A 17,450-nucleotide genomic window follows, 5' to 3' on the forward strand; every position below is an offset into this window, starting at 1 on the left:
TTTGCTTGATGTCGGACTCGGAGCGTCTTCTTTCTTGTGTTGGTCGAAGGCCGTGGTCAATTAGGGAAGATGGAAGTGAATCAGTTCGGTTTGCTATCGGTCAACCGCTTTTCAGCTGGCAAAAAAGGTGGCGGTTGTGACGTCGCAAGGTTGAGGCCCCACTCGCACCTGAAAGCGGACAGACATGCAGGTCGCGAGCTTCTCACTTGCTTATGGGATGGTGCCAAGCCTGATGGTCATAGGATAAAGATTTGCGGTGTCGCACAGCAGTTTGCGCCTCACAACCCGTAGACGAATGTGAGCCTATCGTCGCCCTCCCTACCAGCTCGCGCAGCCTTCTCAAGCCAATCCGCGAGCCACGCAAGCTTGGTATGCGACCGCGTCACATTGATGGCTTGCCTGAGCCATCGCTGTTGCTGCGGCACCGGGCCTCTGCCATGCAGCCTTTCGGCCTCGACGTCATCTTCGCTCCACTTGCGCAAGATGTTCTGCCGCGTCTCGTTCTCAGCCTTCAAGCGTCTCAGGAACAGCACATAGCCGAGAGCTGCTAACGCGACAGACGCAAGTGTCCACCAGAACGGAACGATGTAGCCACCCGCGGCATACTTTGGTCGGAACAGGATCGCTGAGATGACTCCAGCGAGGTTGCCCCAGCCATTGATACCAAGCAGCAATGCGCGCTTGCCGGGCGACGGCGTGTTGCCCGATATCCAGGCCACAGTGAGGGGAGATGCGACGTAGGTACCGGAGAGGAGAATGTTGAGAGCGATGTAGCGAGGTATTGCCCATGAGCTTGGCAACAGCACCACGATTACCAATCCGGCTACCATAATGAACAGGCCAAGCAGTATAGGCTTGAGGCGTATGCGATGTTTGTCGCTGTAGCTAGCTGCGAAGTACAGTACTATGGCTCCGCAGATATGTGGCGGTGCAGTAAGCAAGTTGATGAGCGCAGGATTCGCCTTCTTTGTCAAAGGTGCCAGTACAAGCGGGAGGAAGACAGAGAAGGCGTAGACTGGGATGGCAGATAGAACGTTACAGGCGAGGATATGCCATATCTTCGTGTTGAACACTGATGAAAGGACGTCGTGAGGGCTTAAACCACGATCGTCGACCAGCTGTCGCGATGGCGTGGCTGAGGAGATGGAGTGCTTGGACGAGTCGAGAAGACCGCGCGACTCCTCATCGTAGGTTTCTTCCGCTTCTCGATCGTCTTCTTGGACCGCTGCCGGCGCGTTCTGTATGTCTCTGTCTCTCACTACACGCGAAGACGCATATCGACGCTCTTCAGGTGTGAGGAACCATGCTGTCTCCACACTATGTGGCAGCCAGAAATAACCGATGAAGGCCACCACGATAGTGAGAGTGCCTTCCAGCAGAAACAGCACCTGCCATGGTCTCCAATCTTTGTCCGAACCTCCATCGTCGTTTCCGAAGTGGGAGAACACTAGGTAGCTTATAAGGCCCCCAAGCGCACCACCGACTGCCGCCTGGCCGTAGAAGAAGGAGAGCCGTCTGCCGAATTCGAAGCGCGTGTAGAAGAGGGAGAGGTAGGTGACGGTGACTGGGTAGAATCCGGCTAGAGACACTGTTAGCTTCGTTTCCGAAAATGGAAGCCACCGTCGAAGGAGGAAAGAGCGAGCGCGAGAGCAAGACCAAGCTCACATAGGCGACATACCTTCAAGACATCCGATGAGGATGCGCAGCGTGTACAACTGCCACCTATGTCTCACCCACGCATGCAACGCTGTGCAAACTCCCCAAAGAAGCATACAACTGGGCACCCAAAGCACCATGCCATACCTCCTCCCCAGCGCCGCACCAAGCGGCTGCAGCGCAACGAAGAAAGCGAAGAAGAGCGCAACAGCCGTATTCAGCGCGCCCTTGTCAAGTCCAATATCCGCCGTGAAATGCGCAGACTCTGCATTCCCAATCTACCATTCATTAGCAACTGCTCTGCCTCCAAAATGCACGTATACATACATTCGACTTATCCAGCGCATTGAACAGGAACAGCAACGCCAGAAACGGCAATAGTAAACAGTCCAGTTTCCTCAGCGTCCTCTTATGCAACCGCGCATCCACAGCGCATGTCTCCTCCAGCTCATCCGGCGGCATCGTGTCGTGTTCTGTCGCTGAGGCAGACGTAGCTGCAGTGAGCTCGTATAGCTGGTGCTCATGGTCGGCCATATTGTCGGGCGCCAAGAGCGAGCCCACGCGCATGCATCACAGGGTCTGCGACTTCGGATGACCTCGGTCGGTGTCGCGGGCAGTAACGGGTTTGGGTAAGTGGGAAGGGGTCAGAGTCAACAGAGTGATGCATGATGGAATGTTGTGGAAATGTCAGATGAAGGTACGGAAGATTAGATGGGCGGTTGAGCTATTGTTTTGGACCCTGAGGGCATGACGTTGTTGATTGGAAGGTTCATGGGGGTGCTGGGATTGGCGCTGGAGTGGGAAGGCGCCGAAGGTGGCTTATCGATTACCACCGAGATTGAAGACTATCGTTTTGGGTACTCTCATGACTTTCTAACGTGACACAATGACATTCGACGCATCACATATCCTTCGTCTATTGCGCCATCTCCTCTTCTCTCTTTCCAAACGCCTTAACAGCCTCGTAGTACAAGGTAGCAGTAGCTTCACACGGTCCCTTTGCCTTCTCAGTCGCACACTGGTTGAACATGTCCGTCTTGAAGTTACTGTCGGTACGCGCCTTCATCGCATCGAAGCGGCCTTGTTGTTTGTAGTTGCGGTAGCCGAAGTCGTGGCGGTAGCAGGAGTTGATGACTGCAATTATCAGTGTTGTGTACTCAGTATATGAGGAGCTTGGAGAACATGGAATGTGAAGAAATGTATTAAAGGTCACTTACAGTCAAATCCAAACGGGTTATCCGGACTAGCAGTGCATCCATTGCTCTCCCAGTTTAGCTCTGGAGGGCCGACCTTTCCGTTACGGTTGGCGATGAACTCCGCGATGGAAATGTCGAACATGTAGGTATCGGTAACCTGTTCGAGAGATGCCTGGCGTTCGACGAGTTGTGCAGGCGCAGAGACAGCGAGAGATGCAAAGCCCAGGAGGGCGGTGATGATGGTGGACTTCATGGTGAGTAGACTTGGTTGAACCGTTCAGGATAGAAGTCGACGTATATGTCGTTAAGCTAAGCTACACTGCCTCACTTTATACTACGTACACCACGATGCGTAATGTCCCGATGTTTACGCCGCGGGGTCTTCCCGGTCTTGGGCGTTTGCGCCATTATGGGTACCTGCATGTGTGCTTCGGAGCAGATCACTTGCATATGGAATGAAGCACTTCGTCGAAATAGGCCCTTATGTGCTGGAAGCGTTGTAATAGGTATGGAAACAGCATGCAAAAGGACGGAAGAATGTATGCGCATGCCAGATCTGTCAAAACTGTCCGTTGTCACGGTCTTATGTCGGACTTGCCAAGAGGCATGTAAGCAGGTGATCCGAGGCAGCCTCTTCAGCCGCGCTATCACGACCGCAGTTGCTGCGCATGTTGTTGATCGGTATTTAATGGAGGGTAGTGTGAGGAAAGGCCGGAAGGTCAAGAGTGAAGAAAGCGTTTGTAGTGCAGTGATGATGAGAAGGAAGGCAAGACTCAAAATTGATTCTACGCAAAGGCGAGGCAGACACTCCAGGTGGATCTGAGTACTATCATGTCTGATATCAATATCCGGCTTCTGCAGTAGCAGGTCTCGTCAAATTTAAGGGGACCTTGTTAGAAGTAGCTGGTTACGCATCAGAGCTTGCAGGTCGATTAATGGTTGTGTGCCGACGAAAGGCGCTTTCGAAATGCCGTTCGAGAACCGGTCATATGATGCTGTTGCCGTGGGCGTAGATCGTACAGATTGACTGTTTGAGGAGTACTGAAGTCTGAACCCTTGAGCTTGGTCAGTTGAAGAGATGCCCCACATGTTCGCTCTTCACTGGTTTGATGAACACGGCTACCGTTCACTGATGCGGGGTTGTCGCTCTGAACATACTCGGCCCTCTCTGCAACTACTCTATCTCATGCGTCTTTCCTCGTAGTATCGTAAGCGAACCCGGGATATCGTTTGAACATCAGAAATGCCCTGTAGTCATCACTCCACAAATCACCACCATCTTCGTGCAATGCCATTGAATTGTCTATGAGCATATTCCCACTACTTATACAGTGTCATCCGCTCTTTCTGGTCCTTCCAGTTCCTCGCTTACAACTTGCTGATGAAGAGACGGGCAGCGAACATGCGCAGACGCTGGGGGAGGATGTACTTGGAGAAGATGTAGATGAGCGATGGCAGGAGGATGAAGGCCACGGTGGTCTCGTTGACGAAGAAGAAGGGGATGAGCTGGGGCATGGCCGACTTGAGGATAGTCTATGACTTGTATTAGTTTCCTTCCTTCCTTCCAGATGTTTCCCAGAGTCCAATCTCACCATCTGCTGAGGGCCAACCTCTGTCTTCTTGTTCTGGCTCGCGATGAAGGCGGGGCGCGCCAGAGCGGAGGGGCGGACGGCCATGGGCGCGCGGGCAGCGGCGGCCCTGGAGAAGGGGCGGAGGAAGCGGGCGGCGTTCATGATGGGCTATCTGGAGTTCTGCGGGTCAGCGCGCTGCTGTGGGGGTCCAATTGGCGGGGCTGAGCCTGCGAGACGGGGAATTGACGCACTGGACGCGATGGTCGAAGCCTGGGGAGATGAGAGGAGATGGTGTTGCGGTCGCGGGAGTTTCGGTGGTGTTGCTATCGTTGTCCGCAAAAGCTCGCACAGCTGCGATCCCGGAAGTTGCCGCGTCCGTGCGTTGGCTTGGCGCTGCCTTCCCTCCCAACTCCGCACTTCCCCACGACTACTCATCTGTATCACACATTGCGTCTTTGAAAGTTCTTGAGACTCCTACAATGCCGCCTCCACCCAGCGCATCCCCTTTCACGATGGCCTTTGCTCATGTTCTGGAACGCCCCTGCTGCACGCCGCCGGACTGCCTCACACTAGAATTTAAGGTTTGCACAGTACTCCAAACATGATGATTGGTGTAGACAATGTCGGATCTCTTATCCGCATGGATATCACAGACCTCTACAGCTTCATTTCTGGTTCTATTTTACATGACGAAATGAGCTAGTGTTGGCTCTTCCCTTCAACCGTGTCAAGTGCGGGGGGCCTCATCTTCCAACGTATGTAAAGATGAAGCTTACTGCACTCGTGTGACATTTCCTCACCTGCCCTTGATTCCAAAAACGCCAACATGGCCATCGAGAAGATCATGATATTAGGAGTAAGACGCGGGATGGGCTGACTGGTATCGAATGGCTAACTTGCGCAGAACTGGGAGCTTTGCCTCACCATCCTCAACGCCCTCTTCCCACAGGAAAAACGACAGGGGACTCCCAGATATCAAGTTACCGTACTCACTTATCTTTCACAAACCCTCAGCCTGCCACCTCACGTCAAGGCCTCCGATGTACAGCACAAGAGATCCGGCTACTCGTCCGCTTCACTGCAATCAGTAATGACTGGACAAGACTTGGTTATAAGCACAATGTCAGGCGGAGATGCAGAGCAACAGATACGCATAATAAATGCCGCCATCGCCGCAGGGGTTAGGCGCTTCATCCCTGATGAATTCAGTCACGACAGCATGAACAAGCAGATACAGGCGCGCATTCCGAAAGATGCCGGCCGAGCAAAGGTCATTGCTCATCTGAGGAGCATGCGGGAGGATTACCCATATTTCGAATGGACTGCGATTGCGACAGGGTATACGCTGGATACCCAACTCATCAGCGGCAACATGGGGTTCGACCTCGAATGGCACAGCGCGACTATCCACGGCATCGGTACTGAAGCTTTCGCAGCTTCCAGCTTGGAGCGAGTCGGGCGAGTCGTGGAACGCGTCATCTCACACTGGGATCAAGTCAGGAACCAGTACATATACGCTGCAGGCGTCATAACGTCCGCCAACGAGGTCCTGAGATCTACTGAAAAGACGACTGGCCGTGAGTTTACCGTCGGAAATCACGATGTTCAAGAGTGTGTTGCAGAGGGAGAGAAGAGAATAGAGAAAGGATTCCCCGACTCCGGCATGTTTCTGCTCGAGCGCAGCGTGCTGTATGACGAACAACTGGACGCATCAAAACCTTTCAGGAATCGCAACTCGAACTATGTACTAGGACTCAAATCAGAGTCGGTCGAGGCTATCGTTAGAACCGCCTACGATGACTTCAAACACTACGGCAAACCCGGATGCGGATGCTCAGCTTGATACCCCACTTAACGCCATACCTCTATACCATAACATCGCTCTCACGCCTAATTCTACCTCATCTCACTTACCTCGCACCGCCTTCCCAATCTGCAGCCCTCCCCCGCAAGATCCGCATATCCCGCATAATCTCCCATCTCCACACCCACTCCCTACCCGTCCTCTTTCCCGGAGCGGCAGACAAACGGTCCTTCATATAACTCAAAAGCCACCCTTACCGATCAGCAACGATGTCGTGCATACACCCGGATAACGCCACGTCGTAGATCCCGTTCGGCATCGCTTGGACCCTGAGTTCGACCCAGCCTCAGGATACGAGGCTAGGATTGCGGGATTGCGGGATACGCGGGATACGAGAGCGCATGGCGGGCCATTGTGAAGGACGTTGCGCATGAGTAATTTCCTGGATGTTAATAAAGTTCGAGGAAGTGTGGATTTCGGAGGATGAGGACTGGACTTGGACGGCGTTGTTCGTGATGGGAGGCGCAAAGCGCGCGTAGCCTTTACGATACCGCTTAGGAAGCGTGGATTGTCACGATCAAACCTCACTCATACTAGAGCTATCCTATGCCCCCCACCTATTTTTGACCAACTTTCTTCTCCACTTCTCCTACCACCCACTGTCCCTCCCACACGTATCCCTCCCCCTCCCCTCCCCACCCACCAGCCGACGACGCCCGAAAACCTCGGTCAAAACTCCCAACATGTGTCCATACCCAGCCCACACGGCCTCATCCACGTTACACAGCCTCGTCACAGCCTCAGTTTCGGGCTGCAGGATCTGAGACCCAACGGCAAAAAGGCTGAAACACCGTATGTGGCGGGGGCGTTATTTGGGTCTGACCGGCAAATGTTGACGGTGAGGCTGGTTGCTGGGTGAGTAGAATGGAGTGGAGGGGATAGAGGGGATGTGAGAGGTGGATGTTGTGGTGGTTGTGGTTGTGGTTTTGGTGTTTGGGTGAGTTGGTGATTGTTTGAGGTGGCAGTGCGGGAAAAACACAGTGGTGTCGGATGTGGCTGAGCGTTGGGCATTCTTTTTGCTTGTTCCCGCACCGCTCGCTGCAAGCCCAGTCGACCAAACCAACGGTCTTTTTATTTTCCCAAGCACGTTTGCTCAACAGGTTTCTATTTTCCCATCATCCAAATATAGCCCATCCAATTCAACACTTTCCAAGTCAAGACTGTAAAACTTTTCAACGCTTGGTTCAATGGTATTGCAACACAACATTCTGCAGGAGAAAACAAGTCTATAAACGTTTTTGCGCTGCGCAAAGTAAAAAAAAAAAGGTCGGGACTAAACTACGTTCTACCTACGTTGGTTGGCAAAGTAAAGGGAGGTGGGGATATCGCTGGTGTGTGTGACAGTGTGACATGTCGAGGGATAGAGATGATGACAGAAAGGCTGCTATGCTACTACTGAAAATGCTGGGAGTCGTGCCTTCGTGAATGCCGAGATAGATGAGTGTGACGCTGCTGCGGGAATGGGAACGCTATAAACAAGAACGCTGGAAAAGGGGTGTAAAAGTCGCGGTGACTTCTGCAATAGGACGCAAGATTAGACGCGAAAAGGAGGAAGTTCAGATGTCCGTACCACGCCCACCCGTGCGATAGTCTTTTTGTTGCTACCCCTCCGTTGAAGTACCGTAAAGCCGGTGACGCCGAGAGAAACCCAGGACACAATTGTTGCTTGTGGAAGAAAGTCTAGAGGACGAAAAGTTGACTCATATCATGCTCGCGATCGAGTTGAGTGCCGTGGTAGTCGTCCGTATACCCACAAGCTCGGGTTCACTGACTTGATGCGAGAGGTTTGGCGAATGCGAGTACTGGTGGCCGGAGAAGCTCTGCAAGCTTTGAAGTGGCGTGGTAAACATGCCCACTACCGGCTCGTGTCTGCTGGAAGGGTCGCCATACGCATCACCAAATGACGTCGCAGTCGGGGTTCGAAGGGAATGCATGTTAGGTGTGCCTGAAGTTGGTGTTGGGTACGCTGTACTGGGATAGCACGAGGTGTTGACTTGCGGGGTCGATGTTGGTGTGGAGGTTGGCATGGGAGACGGACCGCTCGACATGCCGTAGGACTGGAGCGACGAACTACCGGGTATCGGTGTTGGTGTGGAATGGCGGTGAGATGTCGCGTCTGACGTCGAGAGCTCCGGCTTGACTGGATACGAAGACGAGGTCGCTGACGCGGACGACGCTGCACGAACGCGCCCAGCCTGTGTCTCACGGCGGCGCTTGGGGCCATCTTTGACTTTGGGATGTGTGTGACACTGCGGCATTGTTAGCACACTTCGATCTTATAATAGTTGGTAGCGAGGCGAATCAGAACTACCGAGAGCCAATAGCCAAGCACCGTGGAATGTGAAGGACGTATGACTTACCTTGTATGCATGTCGGAACCACGTCGTTCCTTTCTTCTTGTTGCTGACGAGCGCAATCCATTCACCGCAACTTCCGCAAAGTCCTTCCCAGACGTCAAGATTGCCTTCCGTCCGGCGCGTGTCTTGCGGGCCCTGGAACGCTGCGCCGGTAGCTGCGCTGACACCATGCGTGAAGGACTTGTCGTACCAGAAAGCGCTGTTCTTGAGTACAAGCCATCTGCCAGGCTTGCATAGGCCGCACCAGCCCTCTCGTTTGTTGCCATGACCGCGAACCCAACGCGGGGTGTACAGGTCGCCAACAAAGCGAAGATCCTGCTCGTGTGGTACAAGGTCGGGATCGGACGGGTTCATGTCGGACTCCGGTGGGTTGAGTGCCTCTTCGTGCAGGGAGGAGTAAAGATCAGGTGGATCTGAGAGGTCTGCAAAGTGAGATGAGCAGCCTCCATGACGATCCGCGTTACTTTGGAGTAAGCGGAACAGGCCCTGCGAAGGTAGCGGTCGAGGCACCTCGAGATGATGCTGCTGTTGCTCTTGGTGGGCAAAGAATGGCTGGTTATTGGCATAAGGAGAATTTGATTGCGAGTACAACACGTTCTGCGTCGGTAGCCCGAAGTTGTTGTAGGCACTTGGCGGGTAAGCGGGCAGCGAGTGATGCGGGTTCAGGCGGGGACCGTATGGCGCAAAACGATCCGAAACTTGTGACATTGGGCGCGAGTTGTTTGGGGTCGATGTCGGCGCTTGTCCAGTAGACCACCTCTTGAACCGAGTGCTTTCGAGTGTGTATGGCGATGAGCGGACATTGTTGTGCGGCGTCGGCGACACGCGGGAGCGACTTCCAGTTCGAACAACGCCATCGTACTGAGGTCGTCGTGGTGAGGCAAGCGGTGACAGAAGATGGCTGGCACTCGGCTCCGGGTGGTTCCAAGTCTCATACTCAGACGGATATGAAACTGGTTCCGATGATCCCATCTCTTCGTAGGACGCCGGCTCTGGAAGCACACCGCCAGTGCTAGACATCGAAAAAGACGACTCGGACAGCCTCCGGGTGGAATTCGGATTGAAGTTGGCCATGTTGTCGTGTTCTTGTTGGCCCATGTTGTTGTATTGGCGTAGATCAATGATCGGAGTGTTTTCATCGTGTCCCATCATGCCATGACTGAAGTCCGACACATCCGACTCCAGGGAGGGGAATGATTCTAGCTCTTCGCACACCTTCTGACCCCATGGACCTTTGTTCGTTAGCACAACATGCATGCCTACTACTGAAGAAGCTTACTTGTGTCGATGACGCCGGGAAAGTAGTCAGTCGTCGCAAGCGATTGCGGGGCAGTCATGGTGGTGCTGTAGACAGCACCACTGGAGGAAGTCGGTTGCGAAGTCATCATGTCCGGCCTTCCCATAAAATGTCGTTGGTCCTCTCTGTTGCCTACAACAGGACCCCGCGGCGTAGCATAGTACTGCTGAGTTTGCGGCACAGCCCACGTGGGCTGGGGTGGCGACTGTCTGGACATAGGGTGAAGGCCTTGTTGCTGCTGTTGAGGTTGCTGCTGCTGCTGTTGCTGCTGTTGATGTTGATGTTGTTGATGTTGATGCTGTTGTTGTTCATGAGGGGGAAGGCTTGCGTAAGAGTACATCGACTGCATCCCTGGGGAGGGGGAGGGATGCCCCATGGCGTACTGCCGATTAGGTGACGGACGGTACCTAAAAAGGCCGTCAGTATGCGCGCACGAAGGAAAGATGACTGAGAATACTCACTGTTGAACCGCATTGAACTCCATCTTGGGTTCCGTTCTCTATATACAACGACCGTAAGATGTTATGGAAGTAGTCTGTAGTGCAACGTGGTTAGCGACTGATTAGGCTATACTGCTAGACAAGGGATCACTCGTCGAAGCCCTGAGTGACATCGAGCACTACTCAATTAGGAAACTCACATTGATAACGAAAGTAGACGGCTGCAGAAAGGAATGTGGCAGGGCGATAGCGCTGTGCGACTATGGCTGAGCAGATGTGGCGCCGGGATGGATGTAAGTTTCTCAAATGAGTGTACGAGAACAAAGTTCTCAATCGCAGCCAGCGCGGATGGAGCCCGCTCCAAATGAAAGAAATGTATACGAAGATAGTAGTTGGGCAGGATCCTAAAGAGTGACGGGCCAAATAGTAGGAAAGGCGGTTGGAGGGGTTGCTAGGCTATATGATGAATGCACGGGGGTTGCAACATCCGAGAGGAACAACGAAGAGCAATGATCTCTGTGATTGACGCAACGGAACCGCTTGGGCGCAAGTTTGAGAGAAGTGTCGGGACGCGCCTTGGCTGCAGGTGATCTGGAACGGCCACAGCAGAAGCGTTCACCCAAAAGAGCGTCTGGCGGGGATGGTGTAGTGGGTGGTGGACCGGGCGCAAGGCTGCTGGGATGCCAAAAGGCGATTAGACGCACTCTGAACGGTCGCACCAGTCGTTGTCTCCATGATCCTCTCGGCTGGCTCGGAGAGGCTCCTCGGGCCTGCGCACCAAGTGCCCCATGTTGCTGAGGCGGAGGTGTCGACATGGATGCCGCGCTGCCCTCGGCCATCATGACGACCCTCTGACAGGGAGCACTTGGTCGACGAGTTCAGCTGGAAGGGCATCCCATCACTCGTTGCAGCTCGGCGTCGAGTTTCAGCGCTCGAACAGGCTGGTGCATGTCGTTTATGGAAGGATGGAGAGCTGGGAGAGGTCGGCCGCGAGATACGCAACTTCCCGCTGTATCAACTCCACTACCAGGTTTAGGGATCCAGTTTCATCATAGCTGGAAAAGTTTTGTCTCAATCGAGTGCGAGTTGGATGGCACGGAGCAGCTGATTGGGGGGTGGGCAGTGTATCATCGCATGTGGCGCGTAGTTTGGTGAGGGATGGGCTGAGTCAGCAGTCGCTTCCTCTGGCCCCACGTCTCTTTACCGCGTCGCGACAGGTCCGAAACACTCTTGACACACGTCCAGGGGAACCTGAGACCCACCCTGCTCGCAACGTGTACCGCACCATCGACTCTTTTCTCGGTTTTTTCTATATTGATTCGCCGACACGAGCCCTCGGTTGTGTCGTGCAGCGGAGTTGTGGCCGCATTTCCATGTGAAGTCGACGTATTCAGCTATTCACTGCGCGGACGCACCGCGTTATCGCCGAGCAGTGGCATCGTCAACTGCCCATGACCGAAGCGAAGCCACTTCATTCCGTTCTGCCCGGAATGGCGCCATCTTTGCGCCAACGGAACATCCTCTCGTCTGTCGTCCGTCGTGTGTAGTTAGCACGGTGCAACGGTTATCAAGCTTCTGCACGTCATTGAGTCATGTTGACAAGTGACAGCGGCCGATCGCCAAATTACCTGCTAGTCTGAACGTTGCAAGACGTCGTTGATTGAATTCAATATTTTCAGGACTTGGCCTTGTACGCATGGAGGAATAACTTCAGATCACGAGGCCGCGGAGTGGTTCGCAATCTTGCCCTGGTTCGTGGCTTCGTTACGATGCATGCCTCAGTCTTGTACCACCACCAACCCAAACGCACATTTGTCAACAGGGCACAATTACCACCGGAACTTGAGAACCCAGGCTACCTGCAATCTTCCGAGAGCTCGAATTCCGAAGCACGAACTACTACAGCCCTGCCTCGGGTGCCGTGCGGGATCGTTCAAGATGATGCGCCACAAGGAACAACCCCAAGCAGTCAGCATCGTGGCTCGAAAAGAGCATAAAACGCCGACTATGAATGATTTCAATTCTCATGAACTCAAAATCGCTACAGATCGCCGCTGCCATTATGCGATTAGTAGTGAATATTGCCTTGCCCCTGGTGCCAATGGCATCTCCACAGCTTCGTGTCTTTCAGGTCAAGATCTGTCCGGTACTTCTCGGCCAACAACAGATATCGTCGCAAACGAGAATCCAGTCGCCCAGGCAGTGTACCTATGCGGCGTCGATCGTCCCAAAGAGGAGACCCTGCTTTACCATCTGGGGATCATCAGCATCATATCACGACCACATATGTTAAGTGCCATGTGAGACCACACAACCCGTGCACCGCAGATTCTGCATGCAAAAGCTAGGTTCGTACGAAACGATTCTGCAGCGACACCTCGAACACGTCATAGACAATGTTGTTCGACATGGCCACATTTCATATCTAGATCTGTTATCGCAGCGCGTTCCACAGCGTATCCGCCTCAGCGTATCGCAACACAACCAAGACACCCACTCACCACCAACCCAGTCCCTGCACTTACCACCACCTCACGAACACCCCCAAACCTTGCAACCATCCCTCACAAAACTCAGCCTTACGCCATGACGTAGCCTTCACCCACGCCATGAACGACACATGACACCCTCAATCAACCCAACACACCCGGTCGCAGTGTAGCGTAGCTGCGTCGCAACTCCCCCGAACCCAACCGCACATCTTTCAGCCCTAAACTTCCCCAGCCAGCCCTACTGCCCCAAAGCCGGGATCGACGTGTACAACATAAGTGAAGGAACGGGGGTCATCCATGTGCGCCGAGACAGTGGTTTTGACAGGGCTGGCAGGGAGGTGCTGGCGGGAGCGGGACGCGCGGACGACAACTCATCCACGATGGCCACACTATCACTATAGTGAGGGAATTGACATGTCGCATGTTCGTATACAGAGTTAGTGTTGATGTGAAGGCGTGCGCGACTGGAGAGACGGCGTGTTTGAGTTGACGAGAGAGAGGGATGTTGGGCAGCAAGTAGAATGTATCGTGATATTCTCCATCTACGAGTAGTATCGTCTAACCCTCAACACCAAAGCCAAAGGTATATCGCATCTACAGCTTCCCAACTTTGATCTCACACCCCCCAGACACAGTATCGAAGCTCAAACTACTCTTCCCATCCCCCTTCTTCGCCTCCACATGGTTCTTCCCCGGCTCATCGTTCTCGCCCAACAACTCCAACTCCTTGCCCTGTAAATGCAGCGCTCCACTCAAACTCGTGCCATCCACACTGCCCGTCCATTCCTCAGGGTACGTAACATCCAACCCACCACTCGTGCTCTTGTGCGTACTCACCAGCCCAGACATAGCCACACCCTTCGCCCTGTACGGCGAGCGCAGCGTGAGTGAAGTCTGACCCGAGTGCGTGTGCGTATAGATCTCGCTCTGGTAGTCCCCAGATTTAAACGGCAGAAGATCAGCCGTAACAAGTCCAGCGACGCTGTTAATCTCCGTGCGCGACCCGTGGATGAAAGTGCCGTCAACAGAACCGACAGTCGTGTTGATGTAGGTCTGGTAGTCGCGCTCGGGGATGTGTTTGCGTTTGAAATCCGTGCGGATACTACCCGAGAGCGAATCCACGCTGAAGACAGCGGGGTTCGTGGAGCCTTTTGCGGCAGGCTGGGGCTCGATGTCGATGTTCACGGAGCCGCTCTTTGTCTTGACGGAAAGGAGGTCGGAGAGTGCGTAGGCGCCGGAGATGGAGCCAGAGATGGTGGAGAGGTATGTTTGGCGGGAGGAGAAAGCGATGGCGTCGAGGGTGCCGGTGGTCAGGGAGATGGAAGTAGAATCTGTGACGGTGAAGTTTGTGCCGGAGTGGATCTGCATGCCCATGTGCGTGGTGGCGATGTGCAGTTTTGAGAGAGTGGCGCCGGGGGCCATATAGATTACTACGGACATGCCCAGACAAGCTTTTCCGGGGCGTACGCCGTCGAAGCCGTCGGGGAAGGAGGGGTCGCCGATCGTGAGGCTGTTGTCTGTGGAGGCGTATCGCACGGCGTTTACGTCGACGGAGGCGGATACGGCGTAGGATGTCTTTACTTGGATCGTGCCGGGGGCTTGCTCGGGAGGGGCGGTTGCGACGTGTATCCAGCCTGCTACTCGTCTGTATGGGCCGTCGAGTTGGTGGACGGCTTCTTGGATGCTGAGCTCGCTTGTTTGGCCAAAGTCGTGGTGTTCGGTTCGGACATTGTAGTCTTTTCCGCACTTGGATGGCCAGCGGATGGGGAAGGATTGTTTCGGTGCGGTGGGTTGCGCTGCGGCGGATGGTGAGGGCCATGGGACGGCGATGAGACTGGGCTTGTCGGAATCGTCGTCAATGAAGCCTTCGGGGTGGGCGGCGTCACCCTGTGCGGATTGTGCTGAAGATAGGGAGGTAGTAGCAGAGTTCTTGATGTATATGTCAGTATGATGAAGTACTTATTTGGGGGTATATACTAACCTGTCTGTCCCTTCGGACTGACACCGCAGCAACCATGAGGGCCAGCATAGCAGACACAAGCATCATAGCAAGTACCGTGCCGACCACCTTCAACCAGGTCTTCTTGAGGCACTGCGACCTGAGACTCCGTCTCCCGTACTGCTCTTCCTTGTAACTCGCATCCCGGGCTTCTCGTCCATCAAAGGAGAGCAGCCTCGCGCCTTCTTCGCCACTCAGTCGACTCGTGTAAAGACCAGGCGTAGTAGCTTCAAGGTAGGTAGGCGGCGGCCTCTCATCCGTCCCAGCCTCTTGTCCCACAAAAGCCTCTATGAGCGGTGTCGAGCGATCATTATACGGCGATGGCTCGATGGTGATTTGAGGTCTCGAGGACCGACTGTTCGCTGACGCAGTATCGATGTACATGATTTCGGGTTGAGACGTTCAATGAATAGATTTCAATAAAAAGAACGAGTAGGTAAATAAAAGATTGTAATGTGCGCACGCGCAAAGAATGGACTGAACCAGGGTATCAAGAATGTACAAGCAACAAGGAGAGTAAGAGGATGTGGAGGTCAAGAAAGAGGCCAGGCAGCCATCGATCTAAGTAATGACTCCAAGCTCAGGCATACAAAGCTTGATCTGCAACTCCAAGGGCTGGGCCGACATATTGTGCTGCTACAGATTTGTTTCGGTGCTGGAAACGCTGCATGTTTGATGTTGGCTTGGCGAGGGTGTGTGCAAGCGAACTGCCGTTGTTTGCGCTTTTCTTCCTCTGCGAAGTTTAGATTTGAGATGCGACTGTTGATCACTTGTTACTGGCATCTAAGCACACATATCGTTGGAACAGAAGAAGAGTGGGTTGCTAGAGATTGTGGCTCGTGAAGTTGGTGATGAAAGGTCGTGGCTGGTGTCGTTGGAGGCGTTGTCGGACGATGGGGGCGCTAGGCTAGGGACTTGCAACGCTGTCGATCAGGCACTTGGCACCTCGGTACGGGCATACGGCAGCACGCAGATATGCCTGGACTTGACTGTACGACGTGGCGAGCGTTTTTGTGGTCAGATATGGCAAAATACCGAGGAGCTTACCAGCAGATATTGATCTGGGATGACCGGGTAATCGGGTAGGTTCGACATGCATACTCAAGCCTCAGTCGATGGAACATCATTGGGTTGAGTTAATGAAAGCGTCGTACAAGCTCGTATCTGAAGTTCAGCTGAATGAGCCTCGAAATCTGTATATACGAGGGCAGTCTCGTCTGGTAACGGGTTTTGCTTGCAAGTCTTCCCATAGCCGCGGCCAACATGCGACTCGTTCTCGCAGTGGTCTTCTGCGTGCAAGCATTTTGCTTCGAGGTTGCTGCAAAACTCGCGAGCTGTCGCAATCCCATAGTGCGGAAAGAATGGTAGGCTGCCCTCAAAGTAGCATGTAAGTAAGACGAGTTGGAGCTTACGAGCCCGTTAGGCGATCTCTTGACAAAACAGAGAAACTGCAGTACATTGCTGCGGTACAATGTCTTTTGGAAAAGCCGGCGGTCACTCCTACTACTGCTGCTGCAGGTGCGCTTTCGCGATATGATGATCTGGTTGCGACGCACATCAACCAGACGATGTCTATACATTTCGTGGTAGGTGCGGCATGTTTGATTGAAAACGATGCTGACCGCCATGAAGGGTCACTTCCTCCCCTGGCATCGTCTCTTCACATCGTATTACGAGAAGATACTGCGTGAGGAGTGTGGATATAGTGGGGCGCAGCCGTATTGGGACTGGACATTGGATACTCCAGCTTCCAAGTTCGTTCAATCGCCCATATTCGACGCAACATACGGCTTTGGTGGGAATGGCCCTCTTGTCCCGGTCAACACGTCGAACAACGAAGTGCCAGGGCGGACTGGAGGCGGCTGCGTACAAGATGGGCCTTTCGTCAACATGACGGTTCATTTAGGCCCTGCTGCGTCGCTTGCAAGAAACGACCAGTGTCTGCGGCGAGACCTGGCGCCCGACTACGCCGCTATGTATGTGGGCAGAGATAAGTTGGACACAGTCATGGCGCAGGCGGACTATGGATGGTTCGCGCGAACGATAGAAGGTGGTACGGCCTGGGACGATAGCCAGATTCACGCTGGTGGGCAGTACGTGTTGTGTCTTGCAGGTTCCTCGCGGTGATGCTAACGTCGTCTTCTCAGCTTTGGTGTTGGTGGCACCTATGGCCAGATGGGCGATCCGTTCGCATCGCCTGCCGACCCCATCTTCTGGCTGCATCATGCCAATCTGGACCGCGTTTGGTGGTCGTGGCAGGCGAGGGACCTGGGGAATAGATTGCGCGACATATCTGGGCCGATGGTGCTGCAGGATTGGGATAATGCGCAGGGCGGCAATGTAACGCTTGACTTTCCGCTTTCGCTGGGTTATAATGGCTGGGTTGCGAAGATTAGCGATGTGATGAACATTGGGGATCTTTGCTATTCGTATGACAAGCTCTACTGAGCGGTGTGGATGAAGCGCAATCTGCAACAGTGTCTTGTCATGAGGTGTCGTGATGGATGGTGAAGGCTGCCTGTGAGCGGACCCCCGAGAGCGGGGCTTGGCGGTTGACGTAGCGAATTGTCGCATTGCG

At 53.9% G+C, this 17,450-nt stretch overlaps 7 protein-coding genes across 7 annotated transcripts; 2 read left to right on the forward strand and 5 right to left on the reverse strand.

Moving 5' to 3' along the window:
* Positions 1–278: 278 nt before the first annotated feature.
* Positions 279–2,190, reverse strand: J4E87_010476 (uncharacterized protein; the record flags this gene model as incomplete). The annotated part of the gene is made up of 3 exons (XM_049382050.1): positions 279–1,579; positions 1,679–1,934; positions 1,984–2,190. The coding sequence occupies 3 exons, from the start codon at positions 2,188–2,190 to the stop codon at positions 279–281; spliced, it is 1,764 nt and encodes a 587-aa protein (XP_049228225.1).
* A 382-nt stretch (positions 2,191–2,572) lies between these two features.
* J4E87_010477 (uncharacterized protein) lies at positions 2,573–3,105 on the reverse strand (the record flags this gene model as incomplete). Its single annotated transcript, XM_049382051.1, has 2 exons — positions 2,573–2,790; positions 2,874–3,105. The coding sequence occupies 2 exons, from the start codon at positions 3,103–3,105 to the stop codon at positions 2,573–2,575; spliced, it is 450 nt and encodes a 149-aa protein (XP_049228226.1).
* Positions 3,106–4,220: 1,115 nt separating this feature from the next.
* Positions 4,221–4,585, reverse strand: J4E87_010478 (uncharacterized protein; the record flags this gene model as incomplete). The annotated part of the gene is made up of 2 exons (XM_049382052.1): positions 4,221–4,385; positions 4,445–4,585. The coding sequence occupies 2 exons, from the start codon at positions 4,583–4,585 to the stop codon at positions 4,221–4,223; spliced, it is 306 nt and encodes a 101-aa protein (XP_049228227.1).
* Positions 4,586–5,249: 664 nt separating this feature from the next.
* On the forward strand, positions 5,250–6,266 carry J4E87_010479 (uncharacterized protein; the record flags this gene model as incomplete). The annotated part of the gene is made up of 2 exons (XM_049382053.1): positions 5,250–5,279; positions 5,328–6,266. The coding sequence occupies 2 exons, from the start codon at positions 5,250–5,252 to the stop codon at positions 6,264–6,266; spliced, it is 969 nt and encodes a 322-aa protein (XP_049228228.1).
* Positions 6,267–7,987: 1,721 nt separating this feature from the next.
* Positions 7,988–10,425, reverse strand: J4E87_010480 (uncharacterized protein; the record flags this gene model as incomplete). The annotated part of the gene is made up of 4 exons (XM_049382054.1): positions 7,988–8,536; positions 8,648–9,876; positions 9,924–10,348; positions 10,403–10,425. 4 exons carry the CDS (start codon positions 10,423–10,425, stop codon positions 7,988–7,990), a joined length of 2,226 nt encoding a protein of 741 aa, XP_049228229.1.
* A 3,042-nt stretch (positions 10,426–13,467) lies between these two features.
* On the reverse strand, positions 13,468–15,256 carry J4E87_010481 (uncharacterized protein; the record flags this gene model as incomplete). Its single annotated transcript, XM_049382055.1, has 2 exons — positions 13,468–14,802; positions 14,855–15,256. The coding sequence occupies 2 exons, from the start codon at positions 15,254–15,256 to the stop codon at positions 13,468–13,470; spliced, it is 1,737 nt and encodes a 578-aa protein (XP_049228230.1).
* A 1,242-nt stretch (positions 15,257–16,498) lies between these two features.
* On the forward strand, positions 16,499–17,320 carry J4E87_010482 (uncharacterized protein; the record flags this gene model as incomplete). Its single annotated transcript, XM_049382056.1, has 2 exons — positions 16,499–16,965; positions 17,020–17,320. The coding sequence occupies 2 exons, from the start codon at positions 16,499–16,501 to the stop codon at positions 17,318–17,320; spliced, it is 768 nt and encodes a 255-aa protein (XP_049228231.1).
* Positions 17,321–17,450: the final 130 nt, after the last annotated feature.

Source organism: Alternaria ethzedia (genome assembly GCF_023757985.1).
Source record: "Alternaria ethzedia strain BMP 0044 chromosome Unknown scaffold_49, whole genome shotgun sequence".
Taxonomy (NCBI): domain Eukaryota; kingdom Fungi; phylum Ascomycota; class Dothideomycetes; order Pleosporales; family Pleosporaceae; genus Alternaria; species Alternaria ethzedia.